General features: G+C 41.1%; 1 protein-coding gene across 1 annotated transcript in view; it reads left to right on the top strand.

Annotated features, from left to right (window-relative positions):
* Positions 1-16,779, top strand: part of NEK7 (NIMA related kinase 7) — a 58,066-nt gene extending 41,287 nt beyond the window's left edge. The window contains exons 8-10 of the mRNA XM_072128318.1: positions 3,499-3,593; positions 10,364-10,477; positions 14,402-16,779. Of these exons, the coding sequence (XP_071984419.1) occupies positions 3,499-3,593; positions 10,364-10,477; positions 14,402-14,512 (320 nt within the window). The 3' untranslated portion in view covers positions 14,513-16,779. The remainder of the gene's footprint in view (positions 1-3,498; positions 3,594-10,363; positions 10,478-14,401) is intronic.
* Positions 16,780-25,752: the final 8,973 nt, after the last annotated feature.

Genomic DNA, 25,752 nt, shown 5'->3' with positions numbered 1-25,752 from the left:
TGTTATACAGCAGGAGGAGCTGAGAAGATTGTATATAGTTTCCTATTTACTGTCAGCATGTTATAGAGCAGGAAGAGCCGAGCAGATTGAACCTAATCTGAAGGCAGTATGATATTGAGCTGGAGGAACTGAGCAGATCATGAGTGTCATATCTGCAGGCAGCATGTTATAGAGCAGGATGAGCCGGGCAGATTCTACATAGTTTCCTATTTGATGGCAGCATTTTATACAGCAGGAGGAGCTGAGCAGATTGTACCTAATGTCCTATCTGAAGGCAGCATGTAAGAGCGGGAGGAACTTCGCAGTAACAGTGTTCCAGAGCAGGAGGGTCGGAGCATATTGTACATAATGAGGGAGACTGTTTTAGTTGTTTTGCTCGTGGTAACCAATCAGAACTCAGCTTTCATTTTCCCACAGCAGTTTATAAAAAGAGCAGTTTTATTCTCACACTTTTGATGAATCTCCCTCATAGCGAAGTGTTCTCATCTACATGCAGCATGTTATAGAGCAGGAGAGCAGACTACTTAGGAGGACATAATTTTCAGTTTGAAAAAATGTATGACTTTTTCCCACTAAAAAAAACTGCAGTGACCATTATAATCCACTCAATATAGTGGATTAAGCATAGAAGCAGGGCTAGTGCAGCACAGTGTAAAGGAAAATTTATTACTTACAGGTCGTTTTTTTTTTTTTAAATCACTAAAAAATTCCATTGTCGCTCCACTCCCCTTTTTGTGTAGGTGTTGCGACCTTTCATGCATTTTGGCAATTTAAAAGAAAAACGAAAAGGTCCCAGACACTGCTGACAGATTTATGAAAGGTCTAAAGCCACAATCTGAAGGGCAGCAGAGGTCCAAAGGCAGTCATAGTCCTATCCCAAGGAGCATGTTATAGAGCATGAGGAGCTGGGCATATTCATGGGGAAAAACATTAGAACTTTGTTAATTTAAATGTATTTTCTGTTATTTGGAGTCCAGTGGGAGGTCCTGATTGATTGGCCTCCTTCGTTATATAGGTGTGCTTAAAAATGAGATTCTCCTCTGGACGTCTAGCAGCAATGAGGATTACAATCCTCATGCACATGACTTTATGCTCAAAACAGGGTGAAGTGTACAGGCCGTTTTGGCCAGATGAAGGTGGTTGGGGCTGAGCCCTCCTCACCCCCCTATCTCCACAGGAGCTGAGTGGCCGTGCTGTAATTTGGGACAGGTATAGGACCTTCCCTATAATTTGTGGCGCAAAAACTACTAAATAGCAGCTCCTCACAGCCGCCATTGACTTCTATTATGCAGATAGCTCATAGCTGCCATTTACAGTGGTGTGTACGAGGCCTAAACGTTACATATACAATGTTTTTCCACAAGCCTGTATCTGAATCTGCTCAGCCATTCCTGCTCTATAACATGCTGCAACAATATCATGGTGACCGGTTCTTTCGGTGAAGTATTCTGAACACCGTTGAGCAGAGTACCTCCTCATCTACAAGAAAAAAAGACTGGAATCACTGATCTATCTTATTATACATTTAATATGGAATACAAGTATTCAGTAAAACCTTAGTCACCTGGTTTGTCTGTTTCTCCTTGAATGTCTGTAAACTCTCAAATTAAAGGGAAACTGTCCTCCTGGAAATGCTGTCTGTTCTGCAGGTTACATGTTATAGAGCAGGAGCAGCTGGATATATAGCTATAGTTTTGCAGGAATTTATTTCATATAACCTGACCTGTCTACGTTTTTCTCTTCGCTCTTTCATTGGTGAGAAGTCGGGGATGTGGTCTTAATGCATGAAATAAGCCAAAAAACAGTTTTTCATATCCAGTGTTTCTGTTTAGTCTCTGCCCAGAACCCAGGAAGACGCAGCTTACCTGCTGATCACATACACAAATTGATCATATTGATTGGTCGCCGTCTACTATTATCATTTATTTACCATTACGGTCATATATTGGTGCTACCAAGTATTTGCGCTGTGTATGTTTTTATATTAGGTATGCGGGCTTGTCGATGATTGACAGCTATTTCTGTACACACACTGACACTTGCAGGATTGTCAGTGATAAGTGCACATCTGTGTCTTCTCTGCATAGAAAGAGCAGAAATATAAGTTTATAAATTAGAAGTTATCCCAAAACTCTTGAATATTTGCCCAGCTCCTCCTGCTCTATTACATGCTCATCTATTGGCCGGACTGCATTGTCATGGTGACAGATTTGCTTTAAAAGATAGTTTCTTAAACATGATTATCCTCTGCATGTTTTCTGGTATTTTTATTTTTTTATACCACCCAACCTTGTCTTTGCCCAAGAAACCATATCAATGTTCTCCATAAATGGTATCAAGGATGGACAGCACTGTGTATTATCAGATATTATCAGATAGTGTATATATACACTAACACCTACCTACAACTCTAAATTCATTTCAATGGGCGTCACAAGAAGATTCCGTCCTCGATCCTTTTTTAGTTGCAAGTGGAAAAAACTAGCAATGGACTCTAGAAATGAATTGGAGGCAGATTTTGAAGCAGATTTTTTTGTGCCAATCTCCAGAATGAGAACTACGGTACTTCTTTATTCCCATAGTCTTTTGCAGTATAGTTAGATACACCAGATATTTCTAGTTTTTTCTTTTAGTCGTTCAAAAAGATGTTGAGTACTTCCCAAATTCAGTTCCTAAAGGCGCTTATTCCAACCCACTGTGTATTTTTAGCCCTTTGATTTTGTTTTCCATATTTCATACTTTGGATTTACTTTTTTTTCAAATTAGCAGTCTTGGTTCTTTCATTGTCCGCATGCGCAGTAATAGCTAAGATCAAATTGTAGCAGGTCTTATTTTACTTTATGTACTCCATTGTAATTGTACTGCACAAACTGTTCACATGTTAAATCTAGCGCTCGCTCTGCCTGAGCAAAACCCCGTAATTTGTGTTGCATGATGACTAGGGCAGCTGCGCCACCAAGGCTTCTTAAAAACCTGTGCAAGCAGTTTGCACTAGAAAGAACATGCAAAGTCTGACGAAAAATGGTGCAAAGCCCTTATTACATGTGCCCCAATGAGTGGTGTTTGGGAATGCATGCTAGACATTGTTTCGGTGGGTAGCACACATCCCCATGTATTCTGGGCTCATGCAGGTCTCATGTTTGCGTCTGGGTCAGTCTCTTCTGCTGTCAGTGGTGTATAAATGGACCTTGCACACTGATAACATGCGGGCCAAGGATCCGTTGTTTGCAGCGTGTTGTATGCACTCGTTCATATACATGAGGTCTAATCTGAGCTTTCATCAAAATGGGGGAGGAAAAAAGAGAAAAAAATTCTAGGAATTACTAAATCTACAACTTGTATTTTACATCTGTATGTCAGTGGATATGATGTCTATATGTTTTGTGAGTGATGAAAAACATTGAATTATTTTTTTAAATAAACTCCTTTATTTTGTTTGCTTATAGGTGTTATTATTTATATACTTTCCTGTTTCTTATTCCCTCCATTTTCCTACAGTGGGAACCCCATATTACATGTCGCCAGAGAGGATACATGAAAACGGATACAACTTCAAGTCTGATATTTGGTCATTAGGATGCCTACTTTATGAGGTAATCTCCAGAATGATTGAGTCTGTCTATGTGTATGGGGCAGAGAAAATAAGGATTGAGAATTAAGAATTTTAGTTATATTTTTGTCCTTTTCCCCAAATTGCACAACATGCACACACTGCCGAAATGAGCATGTATGTGTGTAAAATTGGATTTTCTAAATTGTGCACTGTCATGGGACCAAGGATGATCAATAAAACGTCATTACAGACACCTTACTGCTGATCATTGCAATCTGGGACTAAAGTAAAGCATCCAGAGACTTCACCAGAGGTCACAGTGGGCAGAGGGGTCCGTCTGTAAGTCCTGTATCTTTAAGTCCAGGCCCGCCTCTATTGGCGGTGTAGTCAGATGGACATATGCAGGCAGGCGGGCACATGTCACCCCTTCCTTGTCCGTAGAAAATAAGGTCATGCATACAGCTGAAGATAGAGCCTCACAGTATGGTGAGCCCTCGTTGTGTTCACCATAGCGAGCCCGGGGCACCATAGACACCTATGGTTGTCATATATCCAGCTGGCCGGAAATACGCCCCCCATACGTTCATGTGAATACACCCTAATAGTTTCTTATTTTAACACTCCAGTGTATTTATTTCCCATGAAAACTGTGAATATAAATGTCAGTCAATGGCTGTGGAATGTTTTGTCTTTTGTCTGCAGCTGAATATTAGTAACTACTAGCAGCACATTCTAGGTAGCTGGCAATTATTAAGAGTCCTTAAATACATGTATGTGCCTTGCAAGCTCCATGTAAGAGACACTCTAGTGAGGTCTAATTCAGATTGCTCTATGACAGTCCTGGGAGTCTCTAAGAGTTTTATGTCACTTTTCCCCCAATAGTTAGAACTTCTCAAAGTACAATTTGAAAATTGTAGAACAAGCTGAGCATTGTGAGCCAGGAGGCCTCAAATGATTGGTGAACTACCTAACCCTTTTCTTTACTCCTTAACTTAATCCCTATCGCTAATGTAGGGAGAAAACTGTCAATCAGAGGCAGATACACAATGTTAGCCCTTAGCTTATAAATACATAGGACTCATGATCATTGAAATGATTGGTTCACATTTGTTTTATACAACGTGATCAGCTGTAATTATTTTTTTATTTTTTCATGGGAATGGCACTACTTATGCTGAAAGTTGAAACTTTGATATGGCTTTTTATAATGTGTGCGCACACACTCTTGAACATCTATAAGCTGTAAAACAGGTAGCGCGGTTAATATCTGACTGGTCACTGGATAAAGTGCCTTCATCTACAAACGTGGAAACCTTTCATTTCCCAATTGTAGTGTAATTGACCCGTGTAGCGCGGCACCTTTTGCTTTTAAGCTTTAATCTTCATTAATTGTCTCTTCTCTCCTTCGGTGCAGTTGGGTGATTGTTTTGCTCAGATTATAACATATTGGCAATATGCCTGATCTTTTTAATTCTCCCTTAATAATGCATTATAACCAATGTACAATCCAGGTCACAGTCTCATAAATTGCACTTTGCACTCAGGCAAATTTACCATACACCTAAAGAGACGGGATCTATTCTACTTCCCACTTAACTCAGAGATGGAATTAATAAGGATCAAATGGCAGAATAGAATTTGCAAAGTGATTTTTTTTTTTTTTTTTTGTGTTTAATTTTGGTCCAACGTTTTTTTTTTTAAATTAATTGATATGCAAACAAGGTAAGTCCAATTAATAAGGAGATGATTTGCTTTTAATACACGGACCTTTACATGCCAAAATAGGTATTACATGCAATTTTTTCCCTTTGTCTTATTGTTAAGCACAGCTACTGGATTCTTGACAAGGTTGTAAGTTGGTGGCTTTTCAACACAGCATGGGGAGCGAAAGCAAAAGCGAGGGAGAAAGACTGCCACCAGCCTTAAAGACAGACAGTGGGATCCTGTCCTTCCACGACACCCCAGGAATACTAATCAGGCCGCCAGGTCAGGAGAGCAAGTCAATCATTCCCCAAGATCGGCTCAGTGTGCAAGATCAAATTAGCCTGAAAAATTCAGCTGCCGAGAGGAGAAATAAAAAAGGGGGGTGAGGTGGAGAGGAGGGAGGGAGGGGGAGGTAGAGGGAGAGAGCAGCTGTCAGAGAGAAGTCGGGAAGATACACTAATGAAGCAGATGAATAGTGCATAAAGCTTCAAAATAAAAACAGGACAGTTGACATTTTTCATCTGTCAAAGCAGGAGATGCATGAAAATATACTAGTCGCGGTTGGCTCCTCCGGGGGACGTTCTGCGTGTTATTTTATTATTTTTTTTTTCCCTTCCCACCTACAACGTGTGACATTAACCTGTTCACTGACAGAAGCGCCCTGCAAGGCACTGCTTGGCAGTGGGATTTCGGGAATAGCAGGAATAAGCCGCGCTATAAAGCATGTGCTCTGTGTATGGCGAGCAGGATGAGGTCTCAAAGAGAGAAAATTTCACTAGAATCTGCCGTGTTTATTTCAGAGTTAGTCAGGGTTTTTTTTTTTAAAAAAGCATCTCTAAATATTGCGTTCCTGTTCTAATATGTAAGAATTAATAGGATTTACCATCAAAGCTGGGGGTACACTTCAGAAAATATTAGCGTAGTATGGTTTACATTGAAATCCACTACTTTAATAGTATTGCCCACTTCTACCACAAAAGTAGTTTAAATATACAAAGGACAGTCTGTGAGATTGTAAAAGTGTTTACAGAAGTGATTTTATTTTTATAATTGTAAGCGCAGATAGGCAGGACTCTCTATCTTATATCTTGGCACAACAGTGTTTGTAGTGGCTGTGCAGGGAGATATCCGTCCCTCTGGACTCTAAACCCAAAATGAGACCTGAGCTATAAGCATGAATGAGTCTACTTAAAAGTTTATCTAACTTTGTGAGAACTTTGCTTATCTTATGACCCACTGATTAAAGGAAACCTACCAGTTAGAATGGCAGGGGTAAGCAGTAAGTACCGAGCACCAGCTCAGGGTGAGCTGGTGCCGGTGCTTAGTTTCGTTAGTGTTAATAACCGCTGTATCGCGGTTTTAACACTGTTTAAACTTTAGAGCAGAAGAGGCTTCGGCGCTGCGTGCGCACGACCGTGCGCGCGCCTACATAGGACATGCCGGAGCCCCTTTTGCTCTAAAGTTTAAACAGTGTTAAAACCGCGATACCGCGGTTTATAACACTAACGAAAGTAAGTACCGGCACCAGCTCACCCTGAGCTTGTGCTCGGTTCTTACTGCTTACCCCTGCCAATCTAACTGGTAGGTTTCCTTTAAATATAAATTATCGGGACTCTGAATACTTATGGTGCACAGAGTTGAAATGTGATATAAATGACTTATGGATAAGGCTTGAAAAAACAGAGAAGTATCCCAGCAACAGAATTAAAAATAATTAATTTATCTAATAATGTTAAAAATGAGCAGGTTGGTACTGCCATCCATACTGGCTGCACAAATTTGTTTAAGTCGCCCAAAATGTGACAGCCAGTATGGAGGGCAATACCAACCTGTTCCTTTTTAACATGTAATTAAACATTCTCAATTAATTTAATGTGTTGCTTTCTCTGTTTTTTAAAGCAAGATTTTGTGGCTTTACCGGTAGTTTTAAATTGTAAAATTTTGTAACAGAGTATTTCTTTAAAGGAAAACCTGTCACCAGAAATGGCATTTTTAGCTGGTGATAGGTTAGAATGATTAGTTTTAACCAGATTTTAAAGGGGTTTTCCCATGAAGGAAAGTTAGGCCCTATCCACGGGACTCTCACTGAGACCCCTCACTGATCAGCAAGTTAGGCCCTATCCCATGAATAGGGCCTAACTTTCCTTTGTGGGAAAACCCCTTTAAATATGCCTTTGTCAGCATTCTGTATCATATCAATACTTTATTTTAGTTTAAGTCACGATACCTGGCTCCCTCCCAGCATCATGTGGTGAGTCCCTGGGGAGGGGCAGCTGAAGCCTGTGATTCCTCATGCATTCTTCCTCTCCTCCACACCATCCCCAATGAGTATGGAGGAGAGGAGACTGACATATGCTGTTGACAGCAAGACAGGTAATATGAATTAAACTTTTATAAAGTACTGACGGAGGCTGAGAAAATTCAAAGAAGGTCCTATTGCTTAATGTATTTGCAGCTCAGGCCTTCCCATTAAAGTATATGGAAATGTGAAAAATATGGATGCCCCACATGTGTTTAAAAAAACACACAGAGGCAGATTTACTTACCCGGTCCATTTGCGATCCAGCAGCGCATTCTCTGCGCTGGATTCGGGTCCGGACGGGATTTATTAAGGTAGTTCCTCTGCCGTCCACCAGATGTCGCTGCTGCGCTGAAGAGCATCAGAACGCACTGGAATACACCGAGCCGGGGCGAGTGAAGGTAAGTGCAATTTTCGCGACAAATTTTTATTTTTTTTTAAATGCGGCGGTTTTTCAGAATCCGTCGGGTTTCCGTTCGGCCACGCCCCTCTATTTCCGTCGCGTGCATGCCAGCGCCGATGCGCCAAAATCCCGGGGAAATCGGCGCAAATCGGAAATATTCGGGTAACACGTCGGGAAAACGTGAATCGGGCCCTTAGTAAATGACCCCCACAGTCTTTTTATTCCAAATTCCATAGTGCAGTCCAGAGGAATCGTCACCACTGTCCGAAATGGCGATTTTTCTTACTGCCTTTCAGTGGTTGTCTGATCTTGTGTTGTTTTAAGGAATAACAAATAAAAGGACTATGTTGTATCGGTGAAGACTTGTCTGATGACTTGTTGAGCAGTCATGTGTCTGTTATCCTGCCTTCTGCTGATGACAGTACTACAAAGCCTGGCTGAGGAGCAGGAGCAGTGGGGATCAGTGTGGAAAGTCTGACATTTATTATTTCACAGTCTAAAAGTTTTATTACAAAATGTTTATATCGACTGTGTGTTTTCTTTGTTGTTGTTTATCAGATCTGTATTTTAGCTTGTTACATGTGCCGATTTCTTCACATCTTAATCTAAAGTGCCATGAAACGTGTGCACACGTTGCCAGCAGTAAAGAATGTTAAAATGTATAAACGCATGTAAGACACTTTATAAAGCTCATTAAGACATTGGTAACACTTTGTTAAAAATGGCGTTCTTGACTTCTCACCTAACGCTGCTACTTATACGCGTCTCTCTGGTGCAGTTGGCCGGTTCCCCGGAGTAGTATAAGTGTCTACAATGTAGCGGTCCATCACGGTCCACTCTTCTACCACATTCATTGCGTGTCCATATTAAACGCTACAAAAGGACTTCTGAACAACGATATGTGCCATAATGTCAACCACTACTTCATTTTATTATCAGTGCTGTTTTATATTCTCATTGATAATTTTATATAACCAGCAGTTAGTCAAGTCATGTTTTTTGCTCAGAGAACTAGAATAATTTTTTTCCCTAAAATGAACCACATTAGATGCAAAAATGATTATAATTATTTTTTGTGTTGAAAATAAAACTCTTTTTGGTTTAAGAAAATCTTATCCAATGTTTCTCCATTCTTCTAATTTACTATTTCCACCCTACATGTTACTTAGTTACTTTTAACCCCTGTGTCTGTCTAGTCACCCATGAAACAAGCCAACAGTAACCTGTCCTTGGCTTTACACACATCCTCCGCTTAATGTTTATATGATTAGTCAATGAGGAGTTCTCTATCACATACATGTAATAGTCATGTGTGGACAGACCAGGCACCTACCTATTGTGCGAACCTTTCTTTATTTGGTACAATGTGAACCTGATTCAATATATGTTTTGTGATTTGGGATGACCTGCTTCCTGTCAGATGTATATAGGTCTAGGCTCCTAAGCTCCCCCCAGAGGTAGATGTTGGTGGCCTTGGGCAGTCCTTTTGCTCTCCAGGAGATATGCTGATGCCCAAGGAGTCTGACAGCAACTTTCTTCTTCCCATCAGGGAGCTGCCTATTGTGTGTGGACATCCTTGCTTGTTGGCAAAACAAACATTGTAGTTTCTTGTTGGTTCACCATTCCTCAACATTATTCAGGGGCTTAGCAAGTTTTGATAACGTTGTACGTTTTGGTATTTTATAAATGCATCTCTTAAGTGCACCCACTATAGGATATCTTTTGGTTACTCTAGATATAAACAAACTCCTAGTCTGGAATATCTGCTCACAAAGACCATATTCATGAAGGGCCAACCATATTCTGCAGCGTATGAACTCCTACTATACTCCTTTATTAAAGGGAGTCTAGCAGCAGGTTTGACCTTGCAAAGTTGCACATAGTGTAAGGTAGCATCCATGCAGATCGGTGTAACCATATTTTGTGTGTTGTTAGTAGCACCAGGACTGTGACATTGGATTAATATTCTAGGATTTTAGCTGGATTTGGTGCCCTGAGGTGTTGTGGTGTGTATGAGATCTGTTCACTGGACACAGCACAGCCCCTCCCCTCTGCTCTGAATAAGAGCTGCGGCAGGCTTCTGCATAGGAAATACATGAGAGGGTTCATGTAGTTCTTCTACAATCCTAAAATATAAATGCATTATTCATAAACAAAACGCCCAAAGGTATAACTACATGGATCTCCAGGGCTGCCACCCAACAATGTCTGCAGCATTTTATATGGTAATATAAAAGCAATATATATACAAGTATATAATAACACAAAAGCAATAATATAATTTTGATACCATAAAGCATCGGTGGCCAAGCTGTTAACATTTCTTCTTTACCTTCATTTGTTGTCCGTATCATATAGTGAATTGTAAATTGATGCATAATCTTTTATTATGATTTAATCCTAGATGGCGGCCTTGCAAAGTCCTTTTTATGGAGACAAAATGAATCTTTACTCTTTGTGTAAGAAGATAGAGCAGTGCGACTACCCTCCGCTGCCATCTGACCACTACTCTGAGGAGGTATGTCAGAGATTGTCCCCTATGCATGTGCATAGGTGTGGGAAATCATTGTTTGCTCCAAATTTGTGATTGTGAACAATAGAGGGAAGTTACAAATTTGACAAATTCCAGGTAAAGTTTGTCATAGTACCATAAAAGGGGTTGTCCACTTTCAGCAAATAATGGATATTGTTTGTGAAATGAAAAGTTCTACATTTTTCTAATATACTTTCTGTATCAATTCCTCACAGTTTTCTAGATCTCTGCTTGCTGTCCTTCTATAGGAAGCTTCTATGTTTACTTACGGTGGATAGAAATCTGTCCCTGGTCATGTGATGTCACACAGGTGCACTTAGCTCAACACTTAGCCCTGATTAATCTCTGTGATATAATGAGATGTGCACCTGTGAGACATCACATGACCAGGAACCAGACTTTATCCACATGAAGTAAAAATGAGGCTTCCTATGGAATGACAGCAAGCAAAGATCTAGAAAACGGTAAGGAATTTATACAGAAATGGAAAAGTATGTAACATTCATAGACTGTAAGCTCCTGTGATCAGGGCCCTCCCTCCTATTGTTTCATATGGCTGTTTGTTCTGTGTAATGTAATATTATAGTTGTATATGTTTCCTATGATTTGTAAAGCGCTACTGAATTTGTTGGCGCGATATGAATAAAGATTATTATTATTATTATTAACATTTCATTACCCAAACAATATTTTGTAACTAGTAACAACATAACTTGAGCTAAGAATCTACAAGCAGCTAGAAGCTTGGGGATCATGAGCCCTTTCTTGTCTGAGAGCTCTCTGCGAGGACACCACTATGGAAAACATTGTTAGGCCTTGTGTACACAGCCATAAATGTCGTCCGTGAGCTTACTGCAAGAACGGCAGCTATGGTAGTCACCAAACGGGCATGGTCAAGGTGGCTGCACCACAAGTTATAGAGCAGGTCCTATTCTTGCCCCAATTTTGGCACAGCAGCTCCTCTTCCTATGGGAACGATGGGAGACGTGAGGAGCGCCAAGTTTACGGCCCGTTTTTCACATGGTGCAAACCTAGACCAGGTGCTTGAAGTATGGCAGTGGTGAGGCCGGATGCCACATATGCTGCATCATTAGGCCCCATGCACACAGCAGCAATGGTTGTGCGGCACCATTCCGCTCTGTACACGTGGAAAAGAAAGGACATGTCCCATCTTTTCCCCGTGTTACGGCACCGTGCATCTCAGTAGAGAGGGAAGAGGTCCCCCTCCTCCTCTCCATGGCCCCGGCCGTAGCTGAGCGGTCACACGTTCGTGTGGATGCAGCCTTGGTCTGTATTGTCTTTTATACTAGCTATAAGTTGGCTTCATTAGTGCCACGTTCCAGTGCGGGACATGAACAGCAGGGTCCTGCCATGTAAGTATTGTGTAGTGTTTGTATTATCATACAATATAATCGGGGGTCTCCCCTGTGTACAATAACTATATGGAAAACCCATGTTCTGAATCTGCCAGTGTAAGGGGCCACACTCCTGGTAACACTTTTGCTTGTGATCTTGTGCACGACTTTAACACTTCGGCAGCTTTTTGTTTCTCTGTTTCTGTATTCCTTTAAGTTTTGATGCAATAATTGTTGTGTATGAAGCGGGTTTTCCTGACCTGTACACATGGCTGTATAATGCCTATAATATAATGCATATTCTGCTCCCGTCTCTCCATTTACAGTTGTGGTTAATAATAGTATATGAGTGTCAGGGGCAGCCTTTTGTTCTGACACTCACATTGTCTCCTCCTTTCCCCTCTTCTCTCTCCTTCTTTCTTTCCTTCTCTCTCTCTCGTTCCCTCTCTACCCCCTCCCTCGCTCTTCCAGTCTGCACATGAATATTTCACATATCTGCATCCTCATCGCCTATTCTCCTTGACTAATTTTCAGACTGTCCGCATTTGCATTTCACATGGTAGCTTATTAGGAAGGTACAGGGATGCTCCAGGATGGCAGTTGCCATGGCGACCTGCGGGGGGATTATAATGAGGGTACCACTCGGCTGAGCGGCTGTGCCGGTCCTGCCTGCAGGGCTGTGATTTTGCTGCTAAGTGTGAATCCAGAGTCACAGCCCAGGGGCACATATCAAAAACTATGCCCCATAGAGGATCTCCCAGTAAAGAGCGACAGTTTTATTTCTATATATATATTTTTTATTTTTTTTATATCACATAACATTTTTAGTTACTACTTTAAAGCATCCGCCAGAAAAACCTACCTGTAGTTAACGCTTTCATTGCAAGGACCAAAGTATAAGTCAAGATTTATTTTTATTGTAGAGGTGAGATATAACAATATTTAGAAAGCCAATCCAAGCTGCATTTTATGGGTTTTATTAGGTTCATTTAATGTTTGTTTGGCAGAGAAAAAGAATTTATAACAGGCTCCAAAAATTTAATGGTAAAAATAAAAAAAATAAGAGAAGGAATTCCCCCCTCACCCATCTAATGCCACCCCAACACTCCATATGTCTCCCACCAGTGTCTTGTCCTGCGCCCTCCAGTACAGCAGGGACCTGTCTCCGCTATTTCCTCTGTGTCTAGAGGGACTGGTGAGGGAATGTAACTCTTTTAAGGGACATATTTTACCCCACTAAACTACCAGCCCATCAGGTAGGGAATGATTCCCTCATGTGAGATCTCACACATTTACCTATTAAAAAACATATCTCCTCAAAAGTCATGTGAAAATCAGCAGAGAAGAGTCATATATTGCAAGGGATGAGTCATGTTTAAAGGCTGCAGCAGAAAGGTTACGTCAGACGCCCCTATTTTCGGTGCTATAGTACCTAGAAACATGCAGATAATGGCAGCTAGAGACTACGTTGAAAGTGCGAGATGCGGATAAAGATCCAGTCTCCACATATTTCCTTTATTTCACCACAAGCCTGGTGTGATCGGAAATCACCCCCCCATCCCCATAGATCATAGTACATACACTGCCAAACATTTTTTGTATGAAAATCGGTTTTACTGAACAAAAGATAAATAAGTTATTACTTTTTAATGACATGTGCTGTGACTAGTCAAGTCGTCCCATGGGTGTAGCTGAAGAGGACTAGTTTCCCCCCACCCTTGGGAAACTGCTCCTCCGTGTGGGAGATTTTCAAAAGTATACTCCCGCCCCTCACCCGTCCTTCTCCTTCATTCTTTTGCCCCCTGCACAGGTCACCTACCCACATCCTGTCCACTGTCCTGAATTCTCGCTGACCTCCATGTCTCGTACTGTGCACATGGTCATGCACAGATGAACCGGTGTCAGCCGGAAGGTCACCATATTTGTCTGCACATGCGCCACGCTGGGCTGCTGACTCGGGTTGGTGCGCAGCCCTCAGTCAGTCGGCAGCGTAGTATCGCCGGCTCGGAGTAGCTGAACTACTCATCTTCAGCTACACCCACGGGGCGACTTGACTAGTCACACAGCACATGTAATTCAATGGTAATAAATAAGTTAGCTTTTGTTCTGTAAAACCGATTTTTCATACAAAAAATGTTTAACAGTGTATGTGCAATGCTCTATAAGGACAGGGGGTTGCTAAAAAGGGGTCTCCTGGTGACAGGGTTACCTTTTAAGCATGTTTCTCCTATAGAACTGAAGGCAGGGGCGTCTGAAGTGATATTCCCTGTGCAGCCTCTAAACTTGACTCATCTCGGGTAAAATATAACTATTATCTGTTGATTTTCCCATGGCAGAATTTTTTTTCCATAGGTAAATCCATGGTTAGATTTCAAATAAAAAAAAGTACATTCTGGAAAGGACATTTCATCCCCTACATGAGGGGCTAGTAGTAAAGTGAAGCTGAGCTATACATGTGCACATATGGTACATGCTGGTGTAGTCCCCCTATTGGTATAGTAGAGTATGTCTGATGTGGGCTCCATTATTAATAGTTTTCCTTCTCTCTTTAAAGCTGCGCATGTTGGTGAATACCTGCATAAATCCAGACCCAGAGAAGAGACCAGATGTGACCTACGTCTATGAGGTCGCAAAGAGAATGCACGCAATGACGGCCAGCAGCTAGATCCCCAGTCCTCGCCCTACGTCCATCACTTTCAAGAACGCCCCCAGCAAACTCCTGGAAGTGGGCAGACTCCCTGCTCCTCAGTGGCTCCGCAGTGTATTACAGGGGCCTCTACTGTTTTTGGATGGAACATTTTTAACCTTTCGGAATGGAATCCACCGCTTGTAGCTAAGCTCTCAATCTGCAGTCCCCACTGGGATGTCTGTCCTGGTGATTATGGGATAGGCTAGTCCTGATATAATATCTCCATGTATTCCACACTGTTGTAAGGATAAAGAATGAAAGACTTGGATGTACTTCTCTCCTAACATAATCCAGCAAATGAAAGCTACGCGTGGGGTATAGGAAACTCAAAGTGATCCCGGGAGGATAGATCAGTGATACATAGATGTCTGCCTTACAGGACGAGAAGGCCTTAACCCTTTCTGTACCTCGCTGCTCATTTGCCTTACCTTGTGCCTTATTATTTAGCAGAACTCAAGTGCAATGTAAAGTTTTATTTCCTTTTTATCCTTTTTTTTGCCCCATCTCCAGTATATATATATATTTTTATTATATTTTGGTGTATTTTACCACTTAGATTAATCTTTCTTAAAATTCTGATTCCGGCCAATATCCATCCATCTATTCTCACTGATGTCACATCAGCTTAGTGACATGTAGTCTGGCTACTGTATCACTTTATGTAACTGATAATCGTTTTATCTTGGGGCAGAATAGAGTGTAGGACCAAAATCAACCATTGGCTGGATTCTACTTGCCTTCAGAACCGGGAAAGTTTTTGTGCATTTGGGCCAGTGATGAAGCACTACCAGACTCCTCTATAACTTTGGGGTCTTCAGAATATGTAATGTTTGCACCTTGTAGCATATACAGATTTTCTTGTCATGCTAAGTATTTACTGGTACTTCTGGCCATGTATGGGGCAGTATTTTGGCTGGAAAGCATAATAAGGTACATAATATATATTATTTTTCCTTTTCACTAGGTGCCTTTTGTGATGATCAGGTTGAGTTTTTTTCACCCACTATAAATTTGGTGTTTGTTAGTTGGGTTGTGCCATGTACACATTTGCAGTGCTCAGAAGTCATTTGCTCATTGAGATCTTCTTGTTGATCCAGCAAGTAAAGTTTTTATTTGCTTTGTTTCCTTTTGATTTGACTACAGCCTTGTTCACAAGAGCAGATTTCTTTTTACAAAACACTTTAAGACACTATAGCAGTTCCTCCGGTGACATATTTAGTTATGTCTTATATCTTACACATTGGCTTCTATGTGTTATCTTCAGGGGCCTCATTTTATAGGAAATACGTGTGCAATTTAAAGGGGTTGTCCATTTTGCCTAATCTAGTGATCCATTCAGTTTCAGCACCTGCATCTGCTGGAGAGCAGTAGTGGAAGGTACATAATGGGAGACCACGGCTCTGATTCCATATACCCAAATACAACCTATGAAAAGGGGCCAACCCCTCTAACATCTGGTGAAAAATCACTAACCTGAGTATTTTTGTTCTGTCTGTATATGCACGGTTGTCAATATATTATATCTTATATAATACAAAATTGCCTTAATGGGGATCTACCACTAGGATGAAGGACTGTATGCAAATGAGCTTGGGGAACTCCAGGCTCCATAGGTGTTAATGGAACCTGGAGCCCCTCAGGCTAATTTACATACAGTCTTTCAACCTGGTGGTAGATGTCCTGTAAAACAATCTTCTTGTAGTTAAATCTCTGTTTGTCAAGTTAAAAAAGAAATATATATTTTATAAAGAAATTTTTACCAAAGAGGAATTTTATTTTTTTCCATAAACGTTGATGGGGAGGAGGAGGGTTTGGTTACTTTGTAGCATCCATATTATTATATAGCAATGTACATTCAAAGAGAGTATGAAGTATCACCTCGTCCCATAGAGGAAGCTATAATGTAACCAGCGCCATCCAGTACACGCCATTGGCCTCTTATATTATGTGCAATTGTAAAAAAGTACAGGTTTTGGTATCATGAGAGTATTTTATCCCCCCCCCCCCCCCCCTACATGAAATATACATGAATCCATATACAAATGAACACTTATTACTGTATTTATTTGGACAGAGTTATCATTATACTCAATGTTTCCTTTGTTCAATGTATAACATTAACCATTTTCCTTCTGTATCTTTTTCCATTGCTCCATGGTCATATACAAGTGTCACGGCCTGTAAGAGATAATTACAATGTGCTGTGCTTTCTTACAGATTCGAAATAAATATGAATTTCTAAAGTCAATTTTATGTGTCTATTTTGTCCTATGAGAGTGTCTAGTGTGCATGAATGATGAGACGGCACGTGTGGTCTGCTGGATATGGGCGCTGTGTAGTGTGGTCTGCTGGATATGGGCGCTGTGTAGTGTGGTCTGCTGGACATGGGTGCTGTGTAGTGTGGTCTGCTGGATATGGGTGCTGTGTAGTGTGTTCTGCTGGACATGGGCGCTGTGTAGTGTGGTCTGCTGGATACGGGCGCTGTGTAGTGTGGTCTGCTGGATATGGGCGCTGTGTAGTGTGGTCTGCTGGATACGGGCGCTGTGTAGTGTGGTCTGCTGGATATGGGCGCTGTGTAGTGTGGTCTGCTGGATATGGGTGCTGTGTAGTGTGGTCTGCTGGACATGGGTGCTGTGTAGTGTGGTCTGCTGGACATGGGTGCTGTGTAGTGTGGTCTGCTGGATATGGGTGCTGTGTAGTGTGGTCTGCTGGATATAGGTGCTGTGTAGTGTGGTCTGCTGGATATGGGTGCTGTGTAGTGTGGTCTGCTGGATATGGGTTCTGTGTAGTGTGGTCTGCTGGATATGGGTTCTGTGTAGTGTGGTCTGCTGGATATGGGTGCTGTGTAGTGTGGTCTGCTGGATATGGGTGCTGTGTAGTGTGGTCTGCTGGACATGGGTGCTGTGTAGTGTGGTCTGCTGGACATGGGTGCTGTGTAGTGTGGTCTGCTGGATACGGGTGCTGTGTAGTGTGGTCTGCTGGATACGGGCGCTGTGTAGTGTGGTCTGCTGGATACGGGCGCTGTGTAGTGTGGTCTGCTGGATACGGGCGCTGTGTAGTGTGGTCTGCTGGATACGGGCGCTGTGTAGTGTGGTCTGCTGGATATGGGCGCTGTGTAGTGTGGTCTGCTGGATATGGGTGCTGTGTAGTGTGGTCTGCTGGATATGGGTGCTGTGTAGTGTGGTCTGCTGGACATGGGTGCTGTGTAGTGTGGTCTGCTGGATATGGGCGCTGTGTAGTGGTGTCAGCTGGATATGGGTGCTGTGTAGTGGTGTCAGCTGGATATGGGTGCTGTGTAGTGTGGTCTGCTGGATATGGGTGCTGTCTAGTGGATTTCTGCTGGATATGGGTGCTGTGTAGTGGGGTCTGCTGGATATGGGTGCTGTCTAGTGGGATCTGCTGGATATGGGTGCTGTGTAGTGGGGTCTCCTGGATGTGGGTGCTGTGTAGTGTGGTCTCCTGGATGATATGGGTGCTGTGTAGTGTGGTCTTCTGGATTTAGGGGCTGTGCTGTGTAGTCTGTTGGATGCGGCTGCTGAGTCTTTTGGATTTGCAGAGAAACGTGGTAATATTTGTATTGTGTAGTGTGAATCTATTAATATATTTAATGTGATGTAGTGTATATCTAAAATGTATTGAGACTTGTAGATCTACTATTGTGTGAGTGTGTGTGTTTATGTATATATATATATGTGTTTATATATATATATATATATATATATATATATATATATATATATATATATATATAATTTATATATATATAATTTATAGATATTAATATTAGATATCATTTATATATTGGCGCCTATAATCTTGAAAGGCAGGAATAATGTTGCCGTACGGTATAAACACATGTCACACATCCTCGTCGTACACATCTCCCTGCATTGTGTATCATTGACCTCAAAGCTTTGGCTCATTGTGTAGTACAAACCACGACTTCTCACCCCGCAGTGAGATATTAATGATTTATCTTTTTCAATACAAACATATTGGGGAGGGGGAGGGGTGTTGAAAAGCTGTCCTCAAACTTCCTCAAAGTAAAACGGTTTGCTGTGGGTTTAGATGCTTCCTAATCCTTTCTAAAGCAAAACGAAGCAATTATTTTGTCTTTCCTACAGATGTTTTGCTCCACACGGCCATCCATAATACCTACTGTTATTAGCAAAAAAGCCTCTCTGTTGAAGAAACCTTCATTAAGCGGAATCCCGCTGAAACCGCTATTGATCCAAAACCTCTCGTAGGTTCTGCTGGACACAATATCTTTTCCCTCTGCTCCCTATTTCCCTCCAGGGATAAAAGGCCAGATTAAAAAAAAATAGGAGATTTTTTTTTTCCATTTTTTTTATTTTTGCTATACACCGCAGAGTTATTTCATTTGCAAGCAGTTTTCAGAATCAAAAAAAGTGAAGATCTTCAGAGGACAGGAAGAATCGAAGATCTTGCTTTTCCCTGCGGTCAACCTCGGGAAGCGTGTTTGATAGAATTTAAATGTTCACTTCACACTAACAATTACTATTCATGTTGCTCCTTTGATGTTACATGCAGTGGATCTGTGGTATCTTTCCAACATCTAAATAACGCAGCTGAATCCGTGTTGTTATATACGCTGATATATATTTTTCTGTCCCGCTGGTTTTCTGCACTCCTCAATTTTAAGATCTTCCAGTCATCTGTAGAAGACTAGACACACAGCAGACTGCATTTTTTTATTGTTTGAATCTAAACATTGATCTTGTAATCTTACAATAGTTGCGATTGGATTGATCACACAACCTGTTAGGCCAAGTTCACACCTGCGTCATGACCTCCACTATTGACCTCTCCACCAAAATGATATTAACGGAAGACTAACGGATCCTTTGAAATGTCTCTCAATGTCAATTGACTATTAATGGTTTACATTTTTTATGGACAATTGAACAGAAACTACAGAACCATTTTTTTTTTTCCCATCTGAAGTAACGGAAACCATTGTCCATTGACATGAATTGAAAATTTACCTGATTTGTTAGTGTTTCATTGTTATAATTTTTGTGACGGAATGTAATAATAGAAATCCAAACCGAGGTGTAAACTGGGTCCGTAATTTTATATTACCATCTTCTAATAACTGCTTTAACGCTGATATATTTTTGATGGGTACAAAAAAAAAAAAAGATTGTCCCCCCCTCCCCCTTACTGTCTATAGGCTGTAAATGCACTTGTGACACTGCACAATATCAGTTAGTAGTGTTGAGCTACAGTATGTCATTTCTTCATATAAAGCTCTGTTTCAATGGTAAGATCAAAAAAGTTCTTTTTTTTTTGCTCATCTTGATAGAAAAAAACCATATGTAGATATGTTTGCTAATTTATTAAAGAAGAAAGACTGGAATATTACGTGGTCATAAGTATTCAGACCCTTTGCTGTGACACTCTTAATTACACACTGTCCATTTCCTTCTGATCCTACTTAAAATGTTTCTGCTCCTTCATTGTGTTTAAATAAACTGGGGGACATTTACTATGGTGTTTCCGCCAGTTTTGTGGCGCTCTCACCACATGTTCTGCTCTCAGACCTATGTATTAGCTGTCGGGGACAGAAAAAATGACTTTTTCCGTCTGCTCCGACTCTTCTCCAGAAAGGGGCGTGGCTTTGGCGGAGTGGAAACTCAGACACAATTAATATGTGTCACAGCCATTTTTGGGCGGTGTAAACTGGCGGAAAGTAGACCAAAAGAAAACTGGTCTAGCAGGGACTGTTGGACATATTTCTGGTGCTCGGGACAGATTTTGGTCCCAGGGACAGAAAATGGTCTCGGCGCCAGAAACGTCTCTGCACAGCTCTACAATATTAAAGGTGTGTCTTCTTTCCCAGAGCAGGTCGGTAACAAAGCCAATGCAGACACCGACACTTTAAGTAAATGTCCCCCACTGATTTGGACCTGATCAGGAAAGGCACATACTTGTCTATATAAGACCTTACAGTGCATGTCGGAGCACATGAGGTCTAAGGAAGTGCCCAAGGAGCTGAGAGAAAGAATTGTGGCAAGGCACAAATCTGGCCAAGATTACTAAAGAATTTCTGTAGCACTCAAGGTACCTAACAGCACAGTGGTCTCCATATTCCTTAAATGGAAGAGGTTTGGGATGACCACAACTCTTCCTTGACCTGGCTGTCCAATGAAACGAAGCAATTGGTGAGAGAGAAGAACCACCTCTGCTCCAGAGATGCAATAGAGAGATTGGAGAAAGTTTCACAAAGTCAACTATCGCTGCAGCCCTATACCATAAATCCCCGACTGGTGGAGTCTGCTGACAGAAACGTCTACTCAGTGCAAGACAGGAAAGCTACATACAGTTTGCAAAAAAACACATAAAGGATTCCCAGACTATGAGAAATAAGTTTATCTGGTTTCATGAGACCAAAATTGAAATTTCTGGGGTTAATTCTAAGCCGTATGTGTGGAGAAAAGCAGGCACTGCTCATCACCTGCCAAATATAATCCCAACAGTGACACATGGTGGTGGCAGCATCATGCTAAGGGCTGACGACTGGTCGGTATTGAAGGAAAGATGAATGTGGCCAAGTAGAGAATTATCCTGGACGAAACCCTCTTCCAGAGTGCTCTGGACTTTAGACTGGGACGAAGCTTCACCTTCCAACAAGACAATGACCCTAAGCACACAGCTAAAATAACAAAGCAGTGGCTTCACAACAACTCTGTGACCATTCTTGACTGGCCCAGCCAGAGCCTGGACCTAAACCCAATTGGTATTATAAAAAGCCAGTTATGAAAGACTGGTTGTCCACTGTTGTATCAAATTGAGGTCTTTTCTTAGAATAAAGGTGGACAACACGTTTCGGGAATACACCCTATTAACCTTCTAAGATTGCTTTTATTTATTTGTTTTGATTCATGTGTCATCACTATCGCTCTGTGTAAATCATCGTACCTATCTCTAGACCCAATAGAGCATCTCTGGAGAGACTTGAAAATGGCTTCCACCAACATTCACCATCCAACCTGAGAGAACTGGAGAGGATCTGCAAAGAAGAACGTCAGATGATCCCCAAATCCAGGTGTGAAAAACTTGTTGCATCATTTCCAATACTGAGCAATACTGGAAAACCATAAAAAGTGTTGTCAGAAAGCCAAATTGGATATAATTCCACACCAAACATAAAAATGGGGGTGGACAAAAGTATTGGCACTGTTTAAAAAATCATGTGATGCTTCTCTAATTTGCGTAATTAACAGCACCTGTAACTTACCTGTGGCACCTAACAGGTGGTGGCACTAACTAATTCACACTTGCAGCCAGTTGAAATGGATTAAAGTTGACTCAAACTCTCTCCTGTGTCCCTGTGTGTACCACATTGAGCATGGAGATAAAATGGAAGACCAAAGAACTGTCTGAGGACTTGAGAATCAAAATTGTGAGGAAGCATGAGCAATCTCAAGGCTACAAGTCCATCTCCAAAGACCTGAATGTTCCTGTGTCTACCGTGCGCAGCGTCATCAAGAGGTTTAATTTATGAGTCTAGCTATTATTTAGGCCTCTTAGTGTCAATTACAAGTTGAGGAGGTCAATGTAAATACGGGTTTTCGTGATTTTCCCCAAAAATTTGAAAAATGGCACCCAAATTCTGAGCCTCATAACATCCTAGTAAAATATGTGGAATCTTAAAAAAAAACATCTAACATAAAGCAGACATTTAGGAAATGTAAGTTATGAATTTATTTGGGTGCTATGACTATCTGCATCAAAAGTAGAGAATTTAGAACTTTGAAAATAAAGAATTTCACAAAACTTTGGCCAAATTTAGTTTTTTTTTCATAACTAAACACAAAAGATTTCATCCAAATTTTTTAACTAATTTGAAGTACAATGTGTCATGAGAAAACAATCTCAAATTTCCCTGGATATCTCATAGCGTTCCAAAGCTATAACCACTTATAGTGACATAGGGCAGATATGAAAAATGGGCCCGCGTCCTAGAGGCCAAAATAGGCTGAGTCCCGTAGGGGTTAAAGCCCATGGCACTGTGGCTAACCTGCATAGATGTCAATTTTTCTTTTCCGTCCACGAGAGATTTCAATGCAAGATTGTGCAGATGGTGGATAAAGAACCTCGACTATCATCCAAACCAGTTCAAGCTGCCCTGCAGTCCGAGGGTACAACAGTGTCAAGCCATATTATCTGTTGGTGTCTGAATGAAACGGGACTCTGTATGGTAGGATACCCAGGAAGACCCCACTTCTTGCACAGAAACATTAAAAAGCCAGTAGTTTGCCAAAACTTACCTGAGAAAGCCTAAAACGTTCTGGGAGAATGTTCTCTGGTCAGATGAGACAAAAGTAGAGCTTTTTGGGGAAAGGCATCAACATAGAGTTTGCAGGAAAAAAAGAGGCCTTCAAAGAAAAGAACACGGTCCCTACAGTCAAGCATGGCGGAGGTTCCCTGACGTTCTGGCGTTGCTTTGCTGCCTCTGGCACTGGACTGCTTGACCGTGTACATGGCATTATGAAGTCTGAAGACTACCAACGAATAATGTAGGGCCCAGTGTGAGAAAGCTCTGTCTCCCTCAGAGGACAATGACCCAAAACACACTTCAAAATGCACTAGAAAATGGTTTGAGAGAAAGCACTGGAGACTTCTAAAGTGGCCAACAATGAGTCCAGACCTGAATCCCATAGAACACCTGTGGAGAGATCTCACAATGTCAGTTTGGAGAAGGCGCCTTCAAATCTCAGGGACCTGGAGCAGTTTCCAAAGAAGAATGGTCTAAAATTCCAGCAGAGCATTGTAAGAAACTCATTGATGGTTACCGGAAACTCTTGTTCGCAGTTATTTTGTCTAAAGGTTGTGCTACCAAGTATTAGGCTGAGGGTGCCAATACTTTTGTCCGGCCAATTTTTGGAGTTTTTTGTAAAATGATCAAAGATTTGACTTTTTTTCATTCTGTTTTTTTTTTTTTTTCATTGCAAGAAAAATAAATGAAGATATTAATACCAAAGAATTTGTGATTGAGATAATTTTCTGGAAGAAATCGAGTATTATCTGACAGAATTGCAGGAGTGCCAATACTTTTGGCCACCACTGTATAGTAGAAATAGTTTTGGGGGGAAAAAACCTCACAAGCAGACGGCCTGACAGGAGATGTCTGAAAACCTGTTACCTTGAGAGACTTGCTGCCATAGGATATTATGTGGACCCAATGTAAGTCTATGGAAGAATGCTTTGTCATTGTATGTGCTGAAATCTCTTTGCTCCTCCCCCTAGGTAGAGCAGAGCTTGGAACTATATGATCCCAGATTGTACATGGTTGTCTATCGGCTGCTTCTTATAGAGCAGGAGGAGCTGAGCAGATTATAGATGTCCTATCAGCAGGCAGCATTTTATAGAGCAGGAGAAGCTGAGCAGATATATATGTAGTGAGAAACTATTTACTATAACTTGTTAATGTATTTATTTTAAATAACCTGGTATAGAATTTAGTACCAATTTATTTAAAGTGGATGGCTATAATTGGTTTATTTAGTATTTTCCTTATTAAAGATAAAACATTGTTCGGATCACATCAGACTTGTAGTTCTGGGAGTTGAAAGAAAAAAAAAAGATCCACAGCCTGCATTTCCAACTGTCTTTTAATGCCTATATCTCCAGATGACAGAAGCATCTGATGTGATCTATAAGATGAGATTCTTATCTTTATTATGACACGAAACGCATGTTTCTAGGTGCTATAGAACCAATGATAGGGGCGTCTGAAGGGAGTCTCTAAACTTGACTCATCTCAGGCAAATATGACTCTTCTTTGTTAATTATCACATGACTTTGGAGGAGTTCTATGTGCAAAAGGCATACCATAGCCTGCATGCTGTGCACTATAGGTATTAGAACCTAGGATTTCTATTTACTGAGCATTTCCTAGTATTTTATGAAGTTTCATACCTTTTCATTATACAATCATGTTATAAGTGTATAACAGAACCCTCTTGAAGATTCATAATCTCATCTCATGGGGATGGTTATGTAATCTGGTGTGAGGGTTGTCCAGCCCCCAAATTCCGGTGTAGAATAATATATAGTGCACAGTAATAGACAGTGGTTCTCGATATGTAGTAATGGGGAGTCTATGTGCATTGCATTTCTTGTATTCTGCCTGCACATGTGTCTGCAGCTTCTACACATAATATATTGCATTAGTTTAAGGCAACGCATAAGCGGAAAATAAAATACACAGGATATAAATGGTGAATGTTCCAATTTTACGAAGCCATCCAAAGCAGAGATTCTCTGTTATCAAAGAACTCCTGCAATTTTTCATCACTGATCTACAATCCGTTAAAGTGCCCTCTGGAGCGCTAATATATGAGTAATGGATGAGCTGTTCTGCTGGATATGTATGTGCAAAGACCAATTTTCTCTATTCTATCAATAAATCCTATATTGTGTTTTCTCACATCAGCATTTCAGTATTTTATACCACATACAAGTATAAATAAGTGGATATACTGAAAAGACACATCCTAAGAATATAAACTGGCTGGGAATAAATAGGCTTTATTTCATTTCCTAATCATTTTTTGGTATTTATGAATAATAATTGGAGCACTTTAAAACAAATCTGTCACCAGGGATGTCATTTTCAGCAGGTGACATGTTCCAATAGCCTATGCTGATTTTAAAAATGCCTTTGTCAGCATTCTGAACCATTTCAGTAGTTTACAAAAGTCTTTTTTACATTACCTAGCTCAGCAGAATGTGGTGAGTCCCCAGGGAGAGGCATCTGCAGCTTGTGTGTGCCTGTGTCTGCTCTCCTCCCCACACACATGCAGCACCCTCCCCACTTCCTGTCATGTGCATAGAGCAGGGAGGGAGGGGATGGTGTGGAGTAGAGGAAGAATGCATGAGGATACACGGGCACAAACAGGCTGCAGCTGCTCCTTCTCCAGGACTCAGAAGTCCATGCAGGCATGCTATGATTTTGATGTGGTCAGATATCTGCATGAGTTACAGTTTGCTAATGTTAAGAGGCTTAAGGACCTGTGATGATGTCACCCTGGTCACATGTCATTAGGCCACGCCCCTCAACTCGCTCTAAAGGTCCATAGATACCAGGCAAGTTTATAAATCTGATTTTATTGGGATCTGAGGGAAACTATTTTAAGCTAAATATCATATCACCTGATGTGAGTCATTCACACAAATGAGTCATACAT

This window comes from Engystomops pustulosus, chromosome 10, assembly GCF_040894005.1.
Source record: "Engystomops pustulosus chromosome 10, aEngPut4.maternal, whole genome shotgun sequence".
NCBI classification, from domain to species: Eukaryota; Metazoa; Chordata; class Amphibia; order Anura; family Leptodactylidae; genus Engystomops; species Engystomops pustulosus.
Note: the sequence above shows the minus strand (reverse complement) of the source record. Positions and strands in the feature narration are given on the sequence as shown.